At 34.5% G+C, this 17943-nt stretch overlaps 2 protein-coding genes across 5 annotated transcripts; both read left to right on the plus strand.

The window, feature by feature from the left end:
- Window positions 1-1051: 1051 nt before the first annotated feature.
- On the plus strand, window positions 1052-8902 carry LOC145634439 (SWR1 complex subunit 2-like). 4 transcript variants are annotated; one of them, XM_081685864.1, is made up of 12 exons: window positions 1052-1214; window positions 1310-1466; window positions 1582-1651; window positions 2008-2079; window positions 2302-2345; window positions 2428-2731; window positions 3695-3770; window positions 3870-3989; window positions 4175-4243; window positions 4832-4874; window positions 5207-5272; window positions 7872-8902. In XM_081685864.1, the coding sequence occupies exons 2-12, from the start codon at window positions 1399-1401 to the stop codon at window positions 8059-8061; spliced, it is 1122 nt and encodes a 373-aa protein (XP_081541990.1). In that variant the 5' UTR covers window positions 1052-1214; window positions 1310-1398; the 3' UTR covers window positions 8062-8902. The 4 variants fall into 4 exon arrangements, with proteins under 4 accessions (XP_081541990.1, XP_081541988.1, XP_081541989.1 ...); XM_081685862.1 differs by having other exon boundaries at window positions 1394-1466; XM_081685863.1 differs by having other exon boundaries at window positions 1053-1207.
- A 370-nt stretch (window positions 8903-9272) lies between these two features.
- Window positions 9273-15046, plus strand: LOC145634441 (uncharacterized). Its single transcript, XM_081685866.1, has 5 exons — window positions 9273-9697; window positions 10428-10607; window positions 12923-13049; window positions 13198-13311; window positions 14435-15046. The coding sequence occupies exons 1-5, from the start codon at window positions 9380-9382 to the stop codon at window positions 14548-14550; spliced, it is 855 nt and encodes a 284-aa protein (XP_081541992.1). The 5' UTR covers window positions 9273-9379; the 3' UTR covers window positions 14551-15046.
- The last annotated feature ends 2897 nt before the right edge of the window (window positions 15047-17943 follow it).

Here is a 17943-nt window from a genome sequence, read left to right on the forward strand (position 1 = left end):
TTTGAGCCTAATTCACACATGTTTGATCATCTGCAATTCGCACTTTTCCATACCAACATATGTTGAGGCTGTTTTGTTCCTTGGCATGGGCTTCTTCCTTCTTGGCATTGCCAAAATCAATCAATTTTTGGGGATGGTAATATGTCTGATTCAGTGGGTACTGCAGTGGGTTTTGCTAAGCTTTGCGTGGACTATGGCGTGTACAATGAGAAGGTGAGGGTCTGCAGTCCAACACCGAGCAGTGGTATGTCAAGTGTGAGTTGGAAACCCCCTCCTGGCCCTGCAGTGAAAATTGACGTCGATGCTCATTTAATGGAGGATGTTGGTGTGAGCTATGGTGTGGTTATTAGGGATGCTGATGGGGGATTGTTAATGGCTGCTGTGAAGTGTCTTGATGTGCAACGGTCGCCAGATTTGGCTGAAGCAGGAGCTGCTGCATACGGCTTGCAGTTGGCGAGTAGATTTGGGTTCAACAAGGTGATATTAGAATGTGATGCCCTTAGTGTTGTGAATGCTGTCAACAACAATCACAAAGGGGCTGCTCCAATCACTTCTATGATGATATTACTCGTCGTATTCTTTCCTTTACTTTTAAATGTTTACATGTGAAGCGGGGTGGGAATGTTGTTGCACATAGTGTAGCTAGATGGGATACTTCATTCTCATCGGAACGTATTTGTGTGTTGAACTTTCTCCAAAGTTTAATAACTACGGTGGAAATTCTTTGGTTTGAGAACCGCTAATTATGTTTTTTTTGGTGTTTAGAGAGCCACAAGGGCGGGGGTGAGAATCGATCCCAAGATCTCTAGGAATCGGGAGGGAAGTTCTAACCACTTGAGCTATCCATCACTCTCTTTAATTCATTATGTGATATACTATATTATACTTCGTATGATTTTAAAAAACAAAAAACCAAAAAACAAAAATACCTCTTATTAATCCTACGTGGGCTATATTACTTCGTACTCCGTATAAACTATCCGCCTAAGATCCGGTCTTTTTTTTTTTTTTGGAGAGATTATTATTTTTAATTGCTTCCTTTCTACAGTGATTCAAGTAATTTACATTTCTCTGAATCTTTCATACTATTAGCATAACAACTGCGCAAGCGAAGCAGACAGAGGGCATAAAACTCCTCGGACCACTGTCACCTGATTGCCGCCGACGAACCTCCGTCACCGGATAGCATACACTACTACACTACACAGTACTCTGTATTGTTTCTTCTTCGTTACTTAATTTCTTTCACTTCAACTTATTTATACTGATTTTACATTTTTCTCACAAACCCACTTTGTTAACATTTCAGTTTATTTCGAGCTATTTACCTACTTATTCTATACAATTCGGTGGAATATCATCAAAGGGTTTTTCAATTTTCAATCTTTTTCAGAAATCATGGAACCCTCAAATGAAGAACAACCACCTATACTTGATCGTACTTCTCGAGCAACTCGAGGAAAAAGGTGGGATTTTTCCAGTAATTATAGTAGCAGAATACTTCAATTTGTGACTTAATTGTTTAATTTTCCTGCATTTTTTTTTTATTTTGGGGTAATGGGTGTTTTCTGTGTTTACCAGGATGACCAAATTGCTTGATGATGAACTTGAAGAAGATGAGGCTTTCTGGAATCAAGACGCGCTTTTGGAGGTAATCTTGTGTTATTTTGCTGAGAATGAACTTTTCTTTCATGCCCTTAGGGTGGTACCCAAGATCTCGGGTTGAATTCCGTTTACATTACTTGCCCTTTTATAGATTATAGTATTGTTGCATCAAGTTTTGAATTGGGTTTTCAAGATAATTAGTAATTACCTCTTTAGTATATCTCCCTCCTCTATTTTCATTAATTAAATGTGTATATTTAGCTGGGGAAGAGTTTTCATGACATGTCTTGCTAAGTAACTGTTGTTTTGTTGATGTAGTGGTGGTTTATAATGTTGCTTTTATCATGTTTCAATGTGTATGACTTGGTTTTTCATTGTATTTGTGCTTTTGTGATTTCTCAGGAAGAGAATGATGGAGAATATGAAGCGGAACTGGAGATCGCTGATGAGTTTGATAGTGACTTCGGTGAAGATGTGAGTGTCTAAACAGCTGCTATCTTGTTCCTTAAAAAAAAGTAGTTGCACCTTTTAGTTTCTGGTTGTTGTTTAAGTTTGTTCTTAAAATTTTATACACTGGTAAGTTTCTTGTTGTTCTTTAAGTTTGCAGTGCAGCATTGTGTGTTTTGGTTGTTTTCCGAAATGAGGTTTCGTGCTCTTGAGTACCTGAGCTAAAGATATTTACACTTGTTTTTGTAGGAGCCTGAGCCTGATGATGGAGTACAGAATGAGGCAGAAGCAAGGTTTACATTGATTGTAAAAACTTGAGTTGTTGTTGTTTGATTCTGACAATGAAATTGTAACGGAGGGTCTGCTATTTTGCAGGGAGAAGAGGCCAAAGAAACGGCTAATATATACAGGAAAGCCACAAACAAAGAAGAAAAAGAAGAAGAAGGACCTTTCTAAATTGGAAGAATCTTTGAAGGAAGAAATGAATAAGGATGTTTCAGAAATAGTGGAGGTCCCTGATGAAGAAAAACATTCCGGACAACCTACCACCTCAGATCATCATGAGGAAGGTGATGAAGCCGAAGGAGAAAAATCTGTGAGGAAATCTACTAGAACTGCAGTTATTGTTAGGCAGGCTGAAAGAGAAGCTATACGTGCTGCATTACAGGCTACAATGAAGGTAAGTCTTTCCCCCCATTGATGTTTATATTGATACTGCATTGTAGCCTCCACAGTAATTTTTATTTTATTTAAGAAATTTCATAACTCTATGATTTTTTTAAGTTCATATATGCATACTTTTGTTCATGGATTTCCACCTTTAATAAAGCAGTAGTTTTTGGGTTTTGTTATTAGGATTTAGGAAGTGTGTTGGGATGGATGGGTGGGTTGTGACTTGTGAGGTAGAGATTTCTGCTTCATACTATTATTCTGTTGTCAAGAGCAAATCGTTGGATTATTTATCATATATTGTTGGTGATGAAGCTGTTTAGTGCCTTGGGTAGGAAGGAGGCCCAGATTATACTCTTAGGCTCTAAATTTTCTGTTTGCTAGGCATCTCTCTTGCTGTTGTTAGTCACCCTTCTTTCCAAAGCTTATACTTCCTCTATGTTTATTTACATGCAACACACATTTTGTCACATTTTAAGAAAGTCACTATTCACTGGTCCCGTGGTCCCACTTGACTTTAACTCATTAATCCTTTGAATTACCTAACCACTCTCATAAATTCATCCTGGTCAATTAAGAAAACCCACCATCAACTGCCATAACCACGTTTTCCACTTTCATAAAAGCCTCTACCGCCACCACACCCACTATTGTCGCCTCCTGATCCACCATCCTCTTCCACCATTAGTGCCATAAAGGACCTTTCAGTGCTTGTAGTAGATAAGAATCTTCCACTTGTAAGAAGAGGCATAAGACGTGCACAGAATACAAGAAAATGTTTCTATTGCTATCAGCATGATATTTATTTGTTTATGTCAAAATGAATCATCAAAATTATATTACAAATAACTAAATTTTAAAAACTATATGCTCTATCTTGAATTACTCAGGTTCACATGTCTTTGTTCCAAGATATAAAAAAGTAATAACTTCACTGATTTGAAGCATTTGTTTCATTTGAAATAATTATCAGCCTGTAAAAAGGAAAAAAGAAGGCGAGGAGAAACGAATGTCTCAAGAAGAAATGCTCCTGGAAGCTGCCCAGACAGGTTTCATCTTTTGATTCTTTCTTAAATGAGGTTATGAATGGATTTAATAGTAGTAAAGGAGCTTGTGATTTTCACTTCTTTATCATTAATATATTGCAGAGATTATGAATTTGAGGCACTTGGAGCGTGTATTAGCAAGGGAGGAGGAAGTTAAGAAAAGAGCTATTGTGCATAAAGCTGTCTATACTGGCCCACAAATGCGATATTCATCCAAAAATGGCAAGTTTTTCTTCTCTTTTAGCTATGCTTACTGGGACCCTCATTTTATTATATGTGAGAGACAATGCTTTAGCTAAGATGTATGACCTTTTGAGAAGGGTTCAGGATCCCTTCTCAAAAGGGCCTTAAAATTAGACAATCAGAATTAAATGTATTAACTCTGCTTATATACTTTTATCTTGCAGGAAACACATTTATCGAATTCAGGAATGGACTATCATTTGACTCTCAGATCTCTACAAAACCAGTTCCTTGTAAGTTCCTGAGTATGCAAGGCCATTCTGATAAAATATGTACGGAGTATCTTGTAGGTGTTTAATTTCCATGTAGTAAATCTCTGAGTTTCGGTTAACCATGAGTATATAAAGGAGCACATGTTATACATTTTGGTTCCTGTTATATTAATTTGATTGTTCTATGTAAAGAAATAATTATTATATCATACTTGAACATCTTTATTCACTCTCTGTCTTGATTTTTGTAAGCTCACTTTCAAGATTAATTGGGACTAATATTAGTTATTGAACAACTTTTCATTCAATGTGGCAAAAGCTTACAAAAATCACACCAGAATAAAGGGTTGTAAAAGTTGTTACTACTTACCCTTGATTGATCGATATGCTACTGGATGCAGCCCATTTGGTACTATTATGATGAAAAATGTTAATATTTTTCTCTTGCCATCCACAGGGGTTTAAGGCTTTGGCCAAGCCCCTTGTGAATAAAGAAAGAATATTAAACCTCTGGGATACATTTTCTGATGTGATTTTCTTCTTTCCTTTCATTGTTCCTGCTCCTATGAATCAAGAAAAATTTGATATTCAAATTTCTTTTCCTTTCAGATCCTCAGAAAGCGCTATGCGTTGTCACTGGACTGCCTGCAAAGTAAGAACTGCAAAAGCTAGCGTTATTTATTTTGAAAGGGAATTTTTAATTTTAGAAGCTGAGGTTTGACTATATGGTTATCATATTGGTAACCTGGAGTTTTTCCATTCTTAATTCTCCATTTTATACCAAATGCATATCTCCAGTAAGCCAATTCGATAGCTTCTTTTGCAATGTCTATTATAGACTAATTAATTTGACGATTCTTTAGAACATATATGCCTTTTGTATTAAGATAGACTGAATAGGCTGAAGGAGATGGTACTCATGCTTTGGTTATATGTTTACCAGACAGTATATTCTAACATGTTTAAATGGCTTATATATTCTAGGTACCGAGATCCAAAGACAGGGCTACCTTATGCAACAAAAGAAGCATTTCAGATAATACGTGAACGGTATTACTTCATTGTCTTAATGCACCTTTTTCTCGTATTTTACTTCTGTTTCATTTTCATTCACTTAGAAGTGACATAACTCACAAACACCATAGCATTTTCCCTTTTATTTTTCCTTCTCTTGTGGCCATTTACTTATGAATATGATATTATGCGGATAAGTTTTCTATTGGGTTAAAGTTTTGGATAATTTATTCACTGCTAAAGACAGAGAAGTATAATCTGTTTCTACATTCAAGTAAAACATAGAAGAAATTTCTATGAAATACATCTGTTATCTGAAACAATAGGTTGTCATGTAAAAGGCTGTGGTGTACAGCTGAAACCATAAGCTTCTAAACCAGTTGATATATGCTGATGCTGTGTGAATCATATTCCTGTAATTTTTTGGTAGATTGTCCAATTTCCCATTCGAGTTGCTCCGAAGGTATTTTCCTACAGTTCAGAACTTCAGATTCTTATGTCTTGTCATTAGATCTTTTTATTTGTCACCTCCACCTTCAGCTTCACTTAATTTGGTATACATTCATCTCAAAATTTAGTAATTTTATGAAACATGGTGGGAAGTGACAGAGATGAAACATCTGATTGTTTGGGCAGTAGTACTAGTGACGGGTGGAACTTCTGTCGGAGAGAACCTATGCTACCTGGACTCAACTGGAAGTTTCCAACCCATGTATTGATTAATGTGTCTAATTGAAATTTCCTGTGTAAGGGTTTGTTCTCCTCACTTATTTCAGGTATAATAAGTTCAAGACAAGTTCTTATAGTATAAGTTAATATCAAATAATTTATGGTCAGGTTTAATAAGTTTAGATCAGGCTTCCATTCTCCCCACCTTATTGTCACTTGTCACATGTCTAATAAGTATAGATAAGATAACTTCAGGCCTTATAAGCTCAAATGAATTCATATAATATAATTTTATGGCATAAGATAATTGAAATTCGGGTGAAGAGAACAATACCTCAGGGACTTAACAATTTTACCTGGTTTGGTCTAAAATGAAGTGTCATGTCATATCCACATCTAATTGCCAAGTTTCCAACACAGGTAGTTTTGGTAAAATGAAGTGGTAGAGAAACATAGGAGAAAGCGCTATGAGCAAAAAATTTGGACCTAGCCACCAAAACTATAGTCACCAACCAAACTGAAAGAACTATTAACCAAGCACTTGTGGAATAAGGGCTGATTAGGTTTTAAGTGGATAAAGTCGCCTTTTTTTTTTTATGAAAAAGTTACGGTTTTCACTTGTGAACTTAAACGCCAAAAATCTCTTCCCATGAATGAATAAACAAAATGCTTGAGCAAACCCTTTCATCCATCAATTTTGCGACTATGAATACAACTGTCTTCCTTATATAGAGGCTTCTATTGGATACAACCTTAGAATACAAAATGCTTGACAGACTATCCATTCATCAAATTTCCAACACTCTGATTATTACAACTTAAATGTCTACCTTATGTAGAGAGAGGCTACTGGTGGTTACAGGCTTAGCCGCTTAGAATACAAAATATCATACTTACACTAAGGTTATCCGAATATTAGACGTATCTAAGCATTGCTGAGATATTTTCTCCAGAAATATTAAAATATAAATCATGAATTTATTAACTCTTGCATAGTTGGTCAGATGAAACTGAGTTGGAACTTTGAAGGCCTGGAATAGTGGAATTGTCTACAAAAGAAATTGCTTCCGGTTTCTTGCTGTTGCTTGCTGATCAATTAGTGTCTATGTCTAGCTTTTTAATATTGTTTTGAGACATTTCAAACAACATAAATCATCTCGATGCAATTTTTCAAGTATTGTAATTAAAATCTTTCACACTTGCAAAAGCAAATCACAAGAAATTAAGACTTTTATGGGCAGTTTCATAGGGGCACATATTATTTGTTTTTTTTTTTTTTTCTTCCCTTTTCTTATTTACTTATCATGTTTTTTAATTATTATTTCTGTTATTCTATTGACATGGTTTACTTAGTGTTCATCTCTATGTCATTATGTGCCATGTAAACATGATAAATATTCCACACAACATTTGCCATTGCCAAATTTATGCTTGCTGCGTGGTTTATCTGTTTATCTCATTCAGTGTTGTGAGTTCCTGTTCACTGTTGAGGCATTTGCAGTTTTGGATATGTAATTAAAGAGTTATTATTCATACATTAGGGTGTGGGACATTAGTTGGGAATATTGATGGAATCTTGAACATGATTAGTAATCTCTTTTCATTACTACGAATAAGACGTAATTCATAGCAATTAGTTAGCCAGTAATATTAAATTGACTTATAATTAATGAGAGTCAAGAGATTCATGTGGGAGCTGAATAATAGAGCCCTGCAGTCCCGCTTCCCAAGTGGTGTTGGAGGGTTTGATTTCAATTGCCTCCAACCTCATTTGAGTTGGCTAGGTTTTTCTGGCCAGCTAATATCATTCCATGTAAATATGTAATGATATGCATAAAATTATATTTCTTTGTGTTATACGTGGATGTGATTGAGCTATGTGATCAAACAAAGCATGTGAAATTTTGACAGCAATTCTTCTGATGCCAATGATTTCTGTTTTGACTGACCTATTCTTGTACTGCAGCTATTCTGCTGAAAATAACCATGCTGAAAGTAAGTTGGCTAGTGGTGATTTGTATGATTCAATAATTGGGCAAGGATTTATGAGAAAGAGGAAGAGATCGTCCACCCCACATCAAAATGAAATATCATATACTCAAACTTCGAGGCGGTTTTACAGAATTCCATCTGCTGACGATTTGGTTTCAGATTAGTTGCTAGTGCAGTAAGTTACGGAGTTTTTATGCCATCAATTAGGTGTATATTGGAGTACGATAAGTCTCACCCTGATGCCACAGCTGGAGATTGGAATGTCAGATTGATTCATCAAGCTTTGGTGAAGGAAACATTTCATTTGCCTAGTCAGTAATAGAGCAAGTGGATACAGAAGCTACAGTGGTGTAGAAATGCTGCTGCTGAATTGTGGTTTCTGGCAATCATTCAGAGCTCATATTACTGAATGTCCTAGGTGAAGCTCCTTTTCGGTGGCAATACAAAAATTCATCTAATTTTGGGATATAGTCGACTCTTGGCTATATTGTGCCTTTGCAACAACCCACTGTGACTATAGTCGGCCTAAATTCATTCATTATAAGCAAAAATGGAGAACAATGATAAGCAGCTGTGGTGTATAGGATGTTTGTCCATGCTTATCCAAGACTGTGCAAGAAGATCAATGTGAGCCCAAGCGTTGTTGACATGAGTTTTCTACTTGGCGATTTAGAAGTTCATGTGAATTTATGTTATTATAATGATTTTTTCTCAATTCTCAGTGCCTAAATTTTATCAGATGTAATGTGCTTTGTTTTATGGACACACACATAGTTGAAGTTATGTATATATAGGAGCAAAGTAGTAAAAGTTAATAAATTACCACCCTCTTTTTATGGAGTATATGGTAAATGGTTAGCTTGATATTGCTCAGTTTTCATGTTGAACATATAAAATTTTTCTCAGCACCTTTTTCTCATTTCGTAGTATTTGTCAATCATTGACAAAGCATGACAGTTTTTTTTTTTTTGTTGTTCTTACTCCATAATGTTAACCCCAAAAGGGCGTAAGTTACTTTGATTGTCACATACGTTAATGCACATAACTTTAAAAGCGTACGCATTGTGACTAATCCAATACAGCACAATACTTCCTATCATTATTTTTTTGAAACAAATGCTTTGTATTTCATAACATTTTATTACGAGTATCATATTAAAATGACAAAAGCTAAAGAACGCTCTTGAGACATTGGATAAGATAACTTAAAAATACAAATTCTCCGTATTAAATTAAAATAAACATTGGATAAGATAACTTAAAAATACAAATTCTCCGTATTAAATTAAAATAAACATTAATTAGACCGATCAATGCATAATTAGTGCAAGTACTGATAAAAAAGTTAGAGAGACAAAATAATAAGAGAAGTTGAGAGGTTTCTCGAAGAATATTTACCCAAAACCTTCAACTTTGAACCTTCTTTCTTCTTCTTCAACCTCACTCAACAATCAAACCTTCTTTCCCAGAAAACTCTCAAAAATGGTGGTCATCGAACCAGCAAACGAAGAATCACCACCACCACAACACCAGATCAACCACAAAAATCTCGATTCTGAACCTGAAACGAGTTCCGCCATTAACAACAACAACAACAAAGACGTTTCTGAGGGTTTCGAAACTGCTAGCGAAGGCGATCATTCTGATAGAGGCACCGATTTTGGCGATGACGATAACAATGGCGACGACGAACAACAGCATAATCAACAAGGAGATGGAGAGGAAGAACAATCTGCGCCATTAATGGCTGCTAAAGATGATTCTTATGAAGATGCTCTTGATGATGATCAATTGAAACAGGTATTGTTAATTTCTCTTTCTTAATTTTGATTTTGGAACTGTTTTTGAGCAATTCTAACTTATCGTTGGTTATAAATTTGTTAATTTTTGAGAATTGTGGTTGAATTTAGACATTTTTTTTATATGAATTTGATTTTCTGCTTAAAATTCACCTTCCTGTAGAATAAGGAGTTCATTATGCTCTCTTGAACTTAGTATTGATTATACTTTGTAGCTAGAGATATAATTTTTGGATTATATTTGGTTATCTATGAAGTATCATTGTAATGTATTGTAAGTTTGGTCTTTTGATACTATCAGATTGATAAACTAATGCATTTGGAATCCTTCTTTTGAGGAAGGTTTGTAGAGATAGCTCTTAGCTTGTGCTCAAGCGCGATTTTCTGGTTTTGATAGGCGCAGTCCTATAGGCCAAGTATAAGCATTGAGTAATGGTATTGTTTAAAAAGTTGTGATAAAACACGCGTTTGTTGGTGATATTAATGTTTGGCTGATGCTTAGTGTTTACAACGTTGTCGATTTGTTTATATATGTGGTGACTGAATAACATTTACTTATTTTTAGATGTTTATGTAATAATTGACAGATGAATTTTGTTGTTTTTAGTGTTTGTCATGCCTGAGTACTTGATGTACTTATGGAAGCCTTGTGTTTTCTATGTATCTTAGTTGACATGAGACTGTTGTTCATTTATGCAAAACTGTTAATGGCTTCCTTCTGTTTTTAACAGCGAGCGCTAGCACAAGCTAATGATGCAAAAGTAGAAGGGAATACATTGTTTAAGGATGGTCAATTTGAGGATGCATTGTTAAAGTATGAGTCGGCTCTACAAGTAGCTCCAGAAATGCCTGAATCAGTAGAGTTACGTTCTATCTGCCATTCGAACCGTGGAATATGCTACTTGAAACTGGTATGTTACTGTTGCTTCTTATTGATCACGGTCCTGTAGACTGATGTGTGCTAGCTTTAGTCTTTTAGGCAATCATCAATGGACAAGATACAATTAACTGAAATTAAGGCTTGAATAATTAAAGCTGTGAGTATAAATTCTAACTGATAAACCTCCATTATTGCTGAATAGTTTAGTTTTAAAAGTAATCTAAGATGTATTAATTTAGATAACAATCATTGGTCTTTAATGTCTTATCCCTCAGGTTTTAAGTGTTCTTTTGGAAACCTTCCCGTTGTGCTGTACATTGACTGAAATTTGAGCCTTTCAGGGTTATGACCCTTTAGTTTACAAAAGGATACTAGGTTCTTCACTTGCTTTTGTTGAGACATAGAATCGTAATTATGTTTAATCTTGGATAATTTATTTTGCGTATATGGCTTGTCATTTGTTATTGCTTGTCAGAAAACTTTATTTCACCCTCTCCCTATTTTAAACTTTTGGGGCTTTCACAGTTTTCGTAAAGAATGTTGTGGAGACTGGAGAGGAGGTGGGGGGAAGTATTCTCCAATTGAGCTACTAATGTGACTGGAAGGTTAGGGTTGATATTCTCTATTAAAAACGCAGCTATTTAGTCTAGTAAGTTTAAGTCATTGCAGTTTTATTATTGTGGCGTTTGGAATGTTTTCTAGCACTTAGCAAATAACCTCTCTTTTATTATATGAAGAGATTGAATTTTTGTAAGGCTGCATTTTTTATTCGTGAGATTAACTTTTTTATTAAGTATTGTTTGGGTCTCGTAAGTTATAACTATACTTAGTTCAAAATTGTTTTAGTCCTGGTATACATAATGGCTTGTTGCAATGGGTGATCACTCATTAATTTGTGGTGATGTTATGTTCTCAAAGATATTTTTGGATATAAGATTTCAAAAGTAACTAGTTTTACTTGTTAAATCTTGAGGTAGTAGTATAATCTTGGAAAATATAATCATTTATAAATAAAGACTAGTACTTAATCTCCAAGTATCTTAGCCTTTGAGTATCCTTAGTACAAACCAATTTATTATTGCATTTTATTCCGTGATTCTGTTTCCTTCTTGTTTCAAGGGTCATGCAATTTTATTTTATTTTTTTAGCAAGAAGATTCTGGTAAAAGTTTCTTATTATTAGTACTATAAACTTCTCTTACAATATTGCTTATTTAATTGTGGGCTTGCTTATATTTTGTCTTGTTTGATGATGGTTGTTGGCTTGTTGCTCAATTCATGACAAAAAATCTGGGTTCAAACTGTGTAGCATTCCAACGGAACACAATAAAATGTTTCCTTTGGGTGTGTTTAATGTAGAACTTTGTGCGTTGGTTGCTAAACTTTTTGGCCATAGATTGTGTTATACGGAGTAGACATTTACATGAAAGGGCTGAAACTAATAGTCCAGAAAACTGACTATGGTGCACTGGCCACCAAATTATGGTTGAAGTTCATATTGCTTATTACTTCATTTGTGTTCAGTTTTATTAGCATGTTCATAAAGCTGAATTTGCATCTGATATGTACCCCACACTGCTTATTAATTCTGTATCTTGTTGGTGCTTTCATGAGTAAGTATCCAATTGTTAGCTGGATGCTTAATTTGTACATAACATATGTGGCTCATATTCTATACTTCCTCCGTTTCTTTTTAGTTGACACGTTTCTTTAGTCACGTTTGTCAATGCACTTATTCAATCATTAATATCTTTAATTATCGATAAGCAAAAATTATGAAAAGTTGATATTTTGAAAGTATATAACGTGACGAATCTAACAAGATCCCACGTGATTATATTTTTCATTACGTATAAAGCACAAAACACGGTCAAAAAGAGGTGTGTGAATAGAGCTAAAGTCAAAACGTGTCAACTAAATAAAAACAGAGGTAGTATTACCCTTGCTGTGTTCAGGGTAGTGAGTCTACTGTTTGTAGGAGTGATACACAAATGACTAATCTATGTATATACTGAGTTTTGTTGTCATGTGATATTGGGTTGTGAGTAAACTGGGCTGTGAGTCACGTGATATTGAGTTGCGGGATAGAATGTGCAATATCTTTTGTGTGTTCCTTTTGTACCATTGGGGTAAGGGGGAGGGGGGGTTGTGTAGCTTTTTCTCTTAGGTATTATGAACCTCTCTCTCTTGAACATATCGCTCCCACCCCTCACCTCAATAACATACTATATTTATGTGTTTCTACATGTTGGCTGCCATTAAGAATTGTAGGCAGGGAAGACACTATCTTCCTGTTAATGATTATTTCAGTTCTGTAATTCCATTCTTTTGCATGTTGCTCATTTAGGGGAAGTATGACGAGACAGTGAAGGAATGCTCAAAAGCTATAGAACTAAATCCAACATATGTTAAAGCTCTTCTTAGGAGAGGAGAGGCTTATGAGAAGCTTGAACGATATGAAGAGGCTATCTCTGGTGAGCTTCCAAATTGTTCCGCGTTTTCTGCTTGATTAATTTATTTTAGAGATGATATTTTAGCAATTTACCAATATGATTCTTTCATAATCTGATTTCCTCGTGCATTTATACCATTTTTGGTGGTTTCTATTTTGATATTTTGCAGATATGAAAAAAATAATGGAAGTGGAACCTTCAAATGACCAGGCTAGGCGAAATATTGTTAGGTTGGAGCCGTTAGCCCGAGAAAAGATGGAGAAAATGAAGGAAGAGATGATTGGTAACCTTGTTCTTCTTCTTCTTTCTTTCTTTCTTTCTTTCTTTCTTTGTTTCATTCTTTGATCTTTACTCTCCTTTGTGATTACTTTCTCCATTTTGTAAGTGGTTTGCTTATTGATGTCAATGCACTTGATTATTTTATTGTATACTTGATGTTGTCTGTATTGAGGTTGAGGATTTGTGTGCAAATCAAGTCAGATGCTACCCGTGCTGAAATTTTCCCCTTGTTTAAAGTTGAAGCCAAACTTTGTCCTTCAATTTAGCCAGCTAAATGCTACAAATAAATTTATCAGAAAGATGAAAATTAAGTTGACTAAGGTTTAGAAATATCAACGAGTATGGAATTGGAGCTTAGCCATAATGTTGAAAATTTACTACTGGCAACCCATCTTAAAGTATATAGTAGCAATAATCTGTGGCTTGTTCTTCTAAAGTATGTAAAGTGGAAGCAATATAATTGAGAGAGCTTGTATATATGTCTAGAGGATTGTCTACTTTACTGAGAGTTTAAGGATATGTTTTGTGAGTGTTTACTGGCGCAGGGAAGAAGTTAAATCAGTTGGCTATGATGAACAGAGATTCTCCATCTTTTTATAAACTTACTCATAAAATAAATTTCTTGCTCCTTTATGAACTAATCAAGCTGCAAAATGGTTTGAACTATCTTTGTAAGGAAATCTATGTACAGGCTATATACTTCGTGTCAAATATATTATGCATGCGTTAGTTCAATTAAGCTGCAAAATGGTTTGAGTTATCTTGTAATGATTTCAATGTAATAAGGTATATTATGCATGTGGTGAGTTCTGATTCTTCTGAATGTTCGGACCTTATATAGAAATACAATAAAACCAGATGCTCTACAGCGGTAAACTGTTGAATTGTTGCTGATTTAAATTCACAATATTGGCATTTGGCTAACTGCCAATTTCTTTTTATATGTTAAGTGTTTTTTTAGCCTTTTGATTTAGAAATTGCAACAAGTTTGTTTCTGTGTGTATGTCATGTTTCTTTATAGTTTTGCGGTCATAGCCTTTTGATTGCGAAGAAAAATGTTACGTATTAGAAAGTCTGTCATGGTTGCCATGTTATGAATGGAGTCCTAACATAATGTGTGTGTGCAGGAAAGCTCAAGGACGTCGGTAACAATATACTTGGCCGCTTTGGAATGAGTGTCGACAACTTTAAAGCCGTGAAGGATCCTAACACTGGTTCTTACTCAATTTCATTTCAACGCTAGTCTACTTGGTGGATATTTACAATTCACTAAAACTGAAGCAGCTTTGGTACTTAAGTGTTAGAAGACCATTTGCACACGATGGTGGAAGTTTTTCGCGCAGCTGGTGATGTTACCTGACTACCAGCTAAGAAAAAGGAACTAATTTTGCAATCCATATTCTTTGAGCTAGCCTGCATATTGGTAGTTGGTGTTTTTTTCAGAAACCAATTGCATTACCCAAAACAATGGCTACCGCAATATTATCTTTTGTGAAGGCTTACTGCTGTTTCTAGTCTTGATTTATAGACTGCAAAATGGCTTTGATTGTCACCATTTCGCAAGAAATATTGCACTATACTGGGTCTAAAAGCTGTTTATACAACAATATATATCTTTTGTTGCCGTGATTACCTTATTTACTTCATGTTGATAGAAAAGTTGGGGCTTAACTAAAGCTTATTTGAGTTGAACTCTGAAGGTTGTCTATCCTTGACTTATTGAGTTTATTCGTATATTTACTCAAGTTCGAATAAAATGATCTACAAGACTATTGTTTCTGTGAAATGCGATTGTGTGAACCCTGAGTATTGCATAGCTCCGAGCCTGCGATTTCTGTTTTCAGTTCAAAGAGTACGGTGAATGTAGTGTATTATGTAAATTGGAGAGCATTTAGAGTAATCTTTTCATCATCTTTGTTCATCACCTTAAATGGTTCTCTGAGATGTTTTCTTGCTGCTCTGAAGTTGGTAAAAATAGACTATAAGCATACAGAATAAACCATATGTTTAAGGGAAATTATTAATGGTACACCCAAGGTTCGAGCGTTTATCAATGGTACACCTACTAACTATTGTTTATCAGCAGTACACCCAAGGTTTAACACACTCATTTACAGTAAACCTAACGTTAAACAAACGTTAATTTTTGCTTTTTTTCATTTTTTTTTAACTTAAAAAACTTCCTCCTTTTTTTCCCTCTTTGCTTTCCCTCCATTTTTTAAAAAACTAATTAACTTACCCACCCACTCCAACTGTATACATATATAGTTTCCTTTGTGTATTGAATTATGCATTTGGATTTGCACATCATTTGTTATTGTTTAAATAAGAATTTCAGCAATTTTAAAATTAGAAGTCCATAAAAATAACATACTTAGCTTTATCGATATCAAAAGAAAAGATTACAACAGCATTACATTATTTCAAAGCTACTACTAATAACACCATATACATAACAATAACAATTTTGACCATCAAATGAACAAAGTCAGCAAATTCATTTGTTTTGTGCATGAACTCATTGAAATCTCGCCTCAAAAGTTGAACACAAGTAGCTTCAGGTGTATTAGCAACCTTACCTGCTATGTCAGTAACAATATGCTCCTCTTTAACCCACATGAAGAATTCACACAACCTGCACTTGTAGTAGGGTCTTCCTGGGTTTGAAACAAAGCTTAAGAATCTAATATCAACATATCTTGAGGGGGTCACAGTTGCAATTAACTAATTTGATTCACAAACCCTACCATTCCTATTGCTAGAAGACCCCATGATAGAAGAAGCCATTCACAAGCCAAAATAAATAAAATAAAAAGAAAGTGAAGTGGGAAATTCGAGAAGGAGAAGAGTAAACTGCAAAAGAGGGGGGGAAACTATATATACACTTGGAGTGGGTGGGTGAGTGGGTTAGTTTATAAAAAAAGAGGGAAAGCAAGGGAGAAAAAAAGGAGGGAGTTTTTAAGTTAAAAAACAAAAAAAGCCAAAATTAACGTTTGTTTAACGTTAGGTTTACGGTAGATGAGTGTGTGAAACCTTGGGTGTACCGCTGATAAATAATAGTTAAGTAGGTGTACCATTGATAAACGCTCAAACCTTGGGTGTACCATTGATAATTTCCCTATTTTTAATAACTTTTGATACAACAATTATTTGATCAATCTAAAGTGTGAGGCTTTGTTCTACTCAGTGGCAGATCCAGAAATTTATAAATGGGGGTTCAAAAGAAACTTTCAACTTAATCATCCCAACGTAAGGAGTACAAAGTAATACATTGTCAAAGACGTATCTCCAAAAATTACAAATCGTTTTTAATAACACAACAAATAATAGGGTTTGTACTCATGAAAAAGATCCATGATTATTTAAAAGAGAAAACAGAACAACACATAATTTAGAAGAAATTACAATTGTTCTTGTCGATTTTAATTTCTTTGAAGCGCAATATTTGTCTCTATGAAAGAAACCAAACAATAATCATTTAAAAATAACCATCTACTACCTCCGTTAGACATTATTTGCAACGATTTGACATAAGGTAAAGAAGGAAAATGTCTAATCGTTGCAAATATAATATGTAACGGAGGTAGTATATCATTTCGTAACTTATAAAAATGCTCTTTCTAGTTTCTACACTTGCGGTTGCCACAAGAAGAATTATCACCAACTTGATGAGCAAATAAACTTGTTGGTGCACTTGAATATCTGATACTTCTTTGTTTCAGACTTTGAGGTGGAAAGAGAAATTAGAAAATTGTGTGGGTGTTTGAGACTTTGAGCTGGAGAGAGAAAATTAGAAAGTGGTAAAATAGGTTATGTAAAATTAAAATAATTTCATTTCTTTCCCCTAATTGTTCACTTCACGTGAGTGATCAAGATTTGAAAAAAAATAAAATTAAATAAAAAAATTAAATAGCAGTCATATCTTCACGTGAAGAAGCAAGAAGATAGGATGTAAAGAAGTAGGTGTGTTTGTCAGCTTATGATATAAAGATATTTAAAATGAAAGTCCAAATTTTTGGGCTTTTATTTTTTAAAACTAACGTTCCTAAGCAAACCATATTGCCAAATAACTACGGAGTATTACACATGTAATTCATTCCTTTGTCTGAATCGATAATAGTCTCATTGGCTCATCTCCTTATAATATAGAACAAAATTTTACTAAAAGTCCTTTGGTCTAAGGGTATAACAGCTAATACAATTACAGAGTATTATATATTACTCTATCTTAATTTAAGAATTTTTATTTTCAATCCTATAATTCTATGTAATAGTATATGTGACTATTATTTCCAGATAGTGACAGATAAACATATTTCACTAAAAAAGATGCTAAGAACTCTTAATCCTCTAATTGCTTGACCAAGTGAACTCCATCCAAGAACATAATTTAGCTTTTCGGAGATTGATTATACTCATTCTAGTCATGCTCACACACGCTTGCATAAGAAAGACAGGATATCAAGATATCTATCCTGGTTTACACACCTTGTTACAAGGTTATAACTATGATGTTTTTTTAACTAGCTTTTCGTTTACATATAATCTGCCTCTCTTCACTAATGCAAGATTTAGGGGTCAAGCAACTTCACAGAATATGCAGAGGCAAGTAAAGAACTTCATAAAACACGACAGG

This window comes from Chenopodium album, chromosome 6 (assembly GCF_948465745.1).
Source record: "Chenopodium album chromosome 6, dcCheAlbu1.1, whole genome shotgun sequence".
NCBI classification, from domain to species: Eukaryota; Viridiplantae; Streptophyta; class Magnoliopsida; order Caryophyllales; family Amaranthaceae; genus Chenopodium; species Chenopodium album.

What these genes read in the sequence shown, in the direction of transcription:
- LOC145634439 (XM_081685864.1), top strand. Translation starts at nt 1,399, where the DNA reads ATGGAACCCTCAAATGAAGAACAACCACCTATACTTGATCGTACTTCT. An exon ending in CGAGCAACTCGAGGAAAAAG is followed by an intron (nt 1,467 to 1,581) that starts GTGGGATTTTTC and finishes TGTGTTTACCAG; the next exon opens with GATGACCAAATTGCTTGATG. An exon ending in CAGAATGAGGCAGAAGCAAG is followed by an intron (nt 2,346 to 2,427) that starts GTTTACATTGAT and finishes GCTATTTTGCAG; the next exon opens with GGAGAAGAGGCCAAAGAAAC.
- LOC145634441 (XM_081685866.1), top strand. Translation starts at nt 9,380, where the DNA reads ATGGTGGTCATCGAACCAGCAAACGAAGAATCACCACCACCACAACAC. An exon ending in ATATGAAGAGGCTATCTCTG is followed by an intron (nt 13,050 to 13,197) that starts GTGAGCTTCCAA and finishes GATATTTTGCAG; the next exon opens with ATATGAAAAAAATAATGGAA. An exon ending in AATGAAGGAAGAGATGATTG is followed by an intron (nt 13,312 to 14,434) that starts GTAACCTTGTTC and finishes GTGTGTGTGCAG; the next exon opens with GAAAGCTCAAGGACGTCGGT.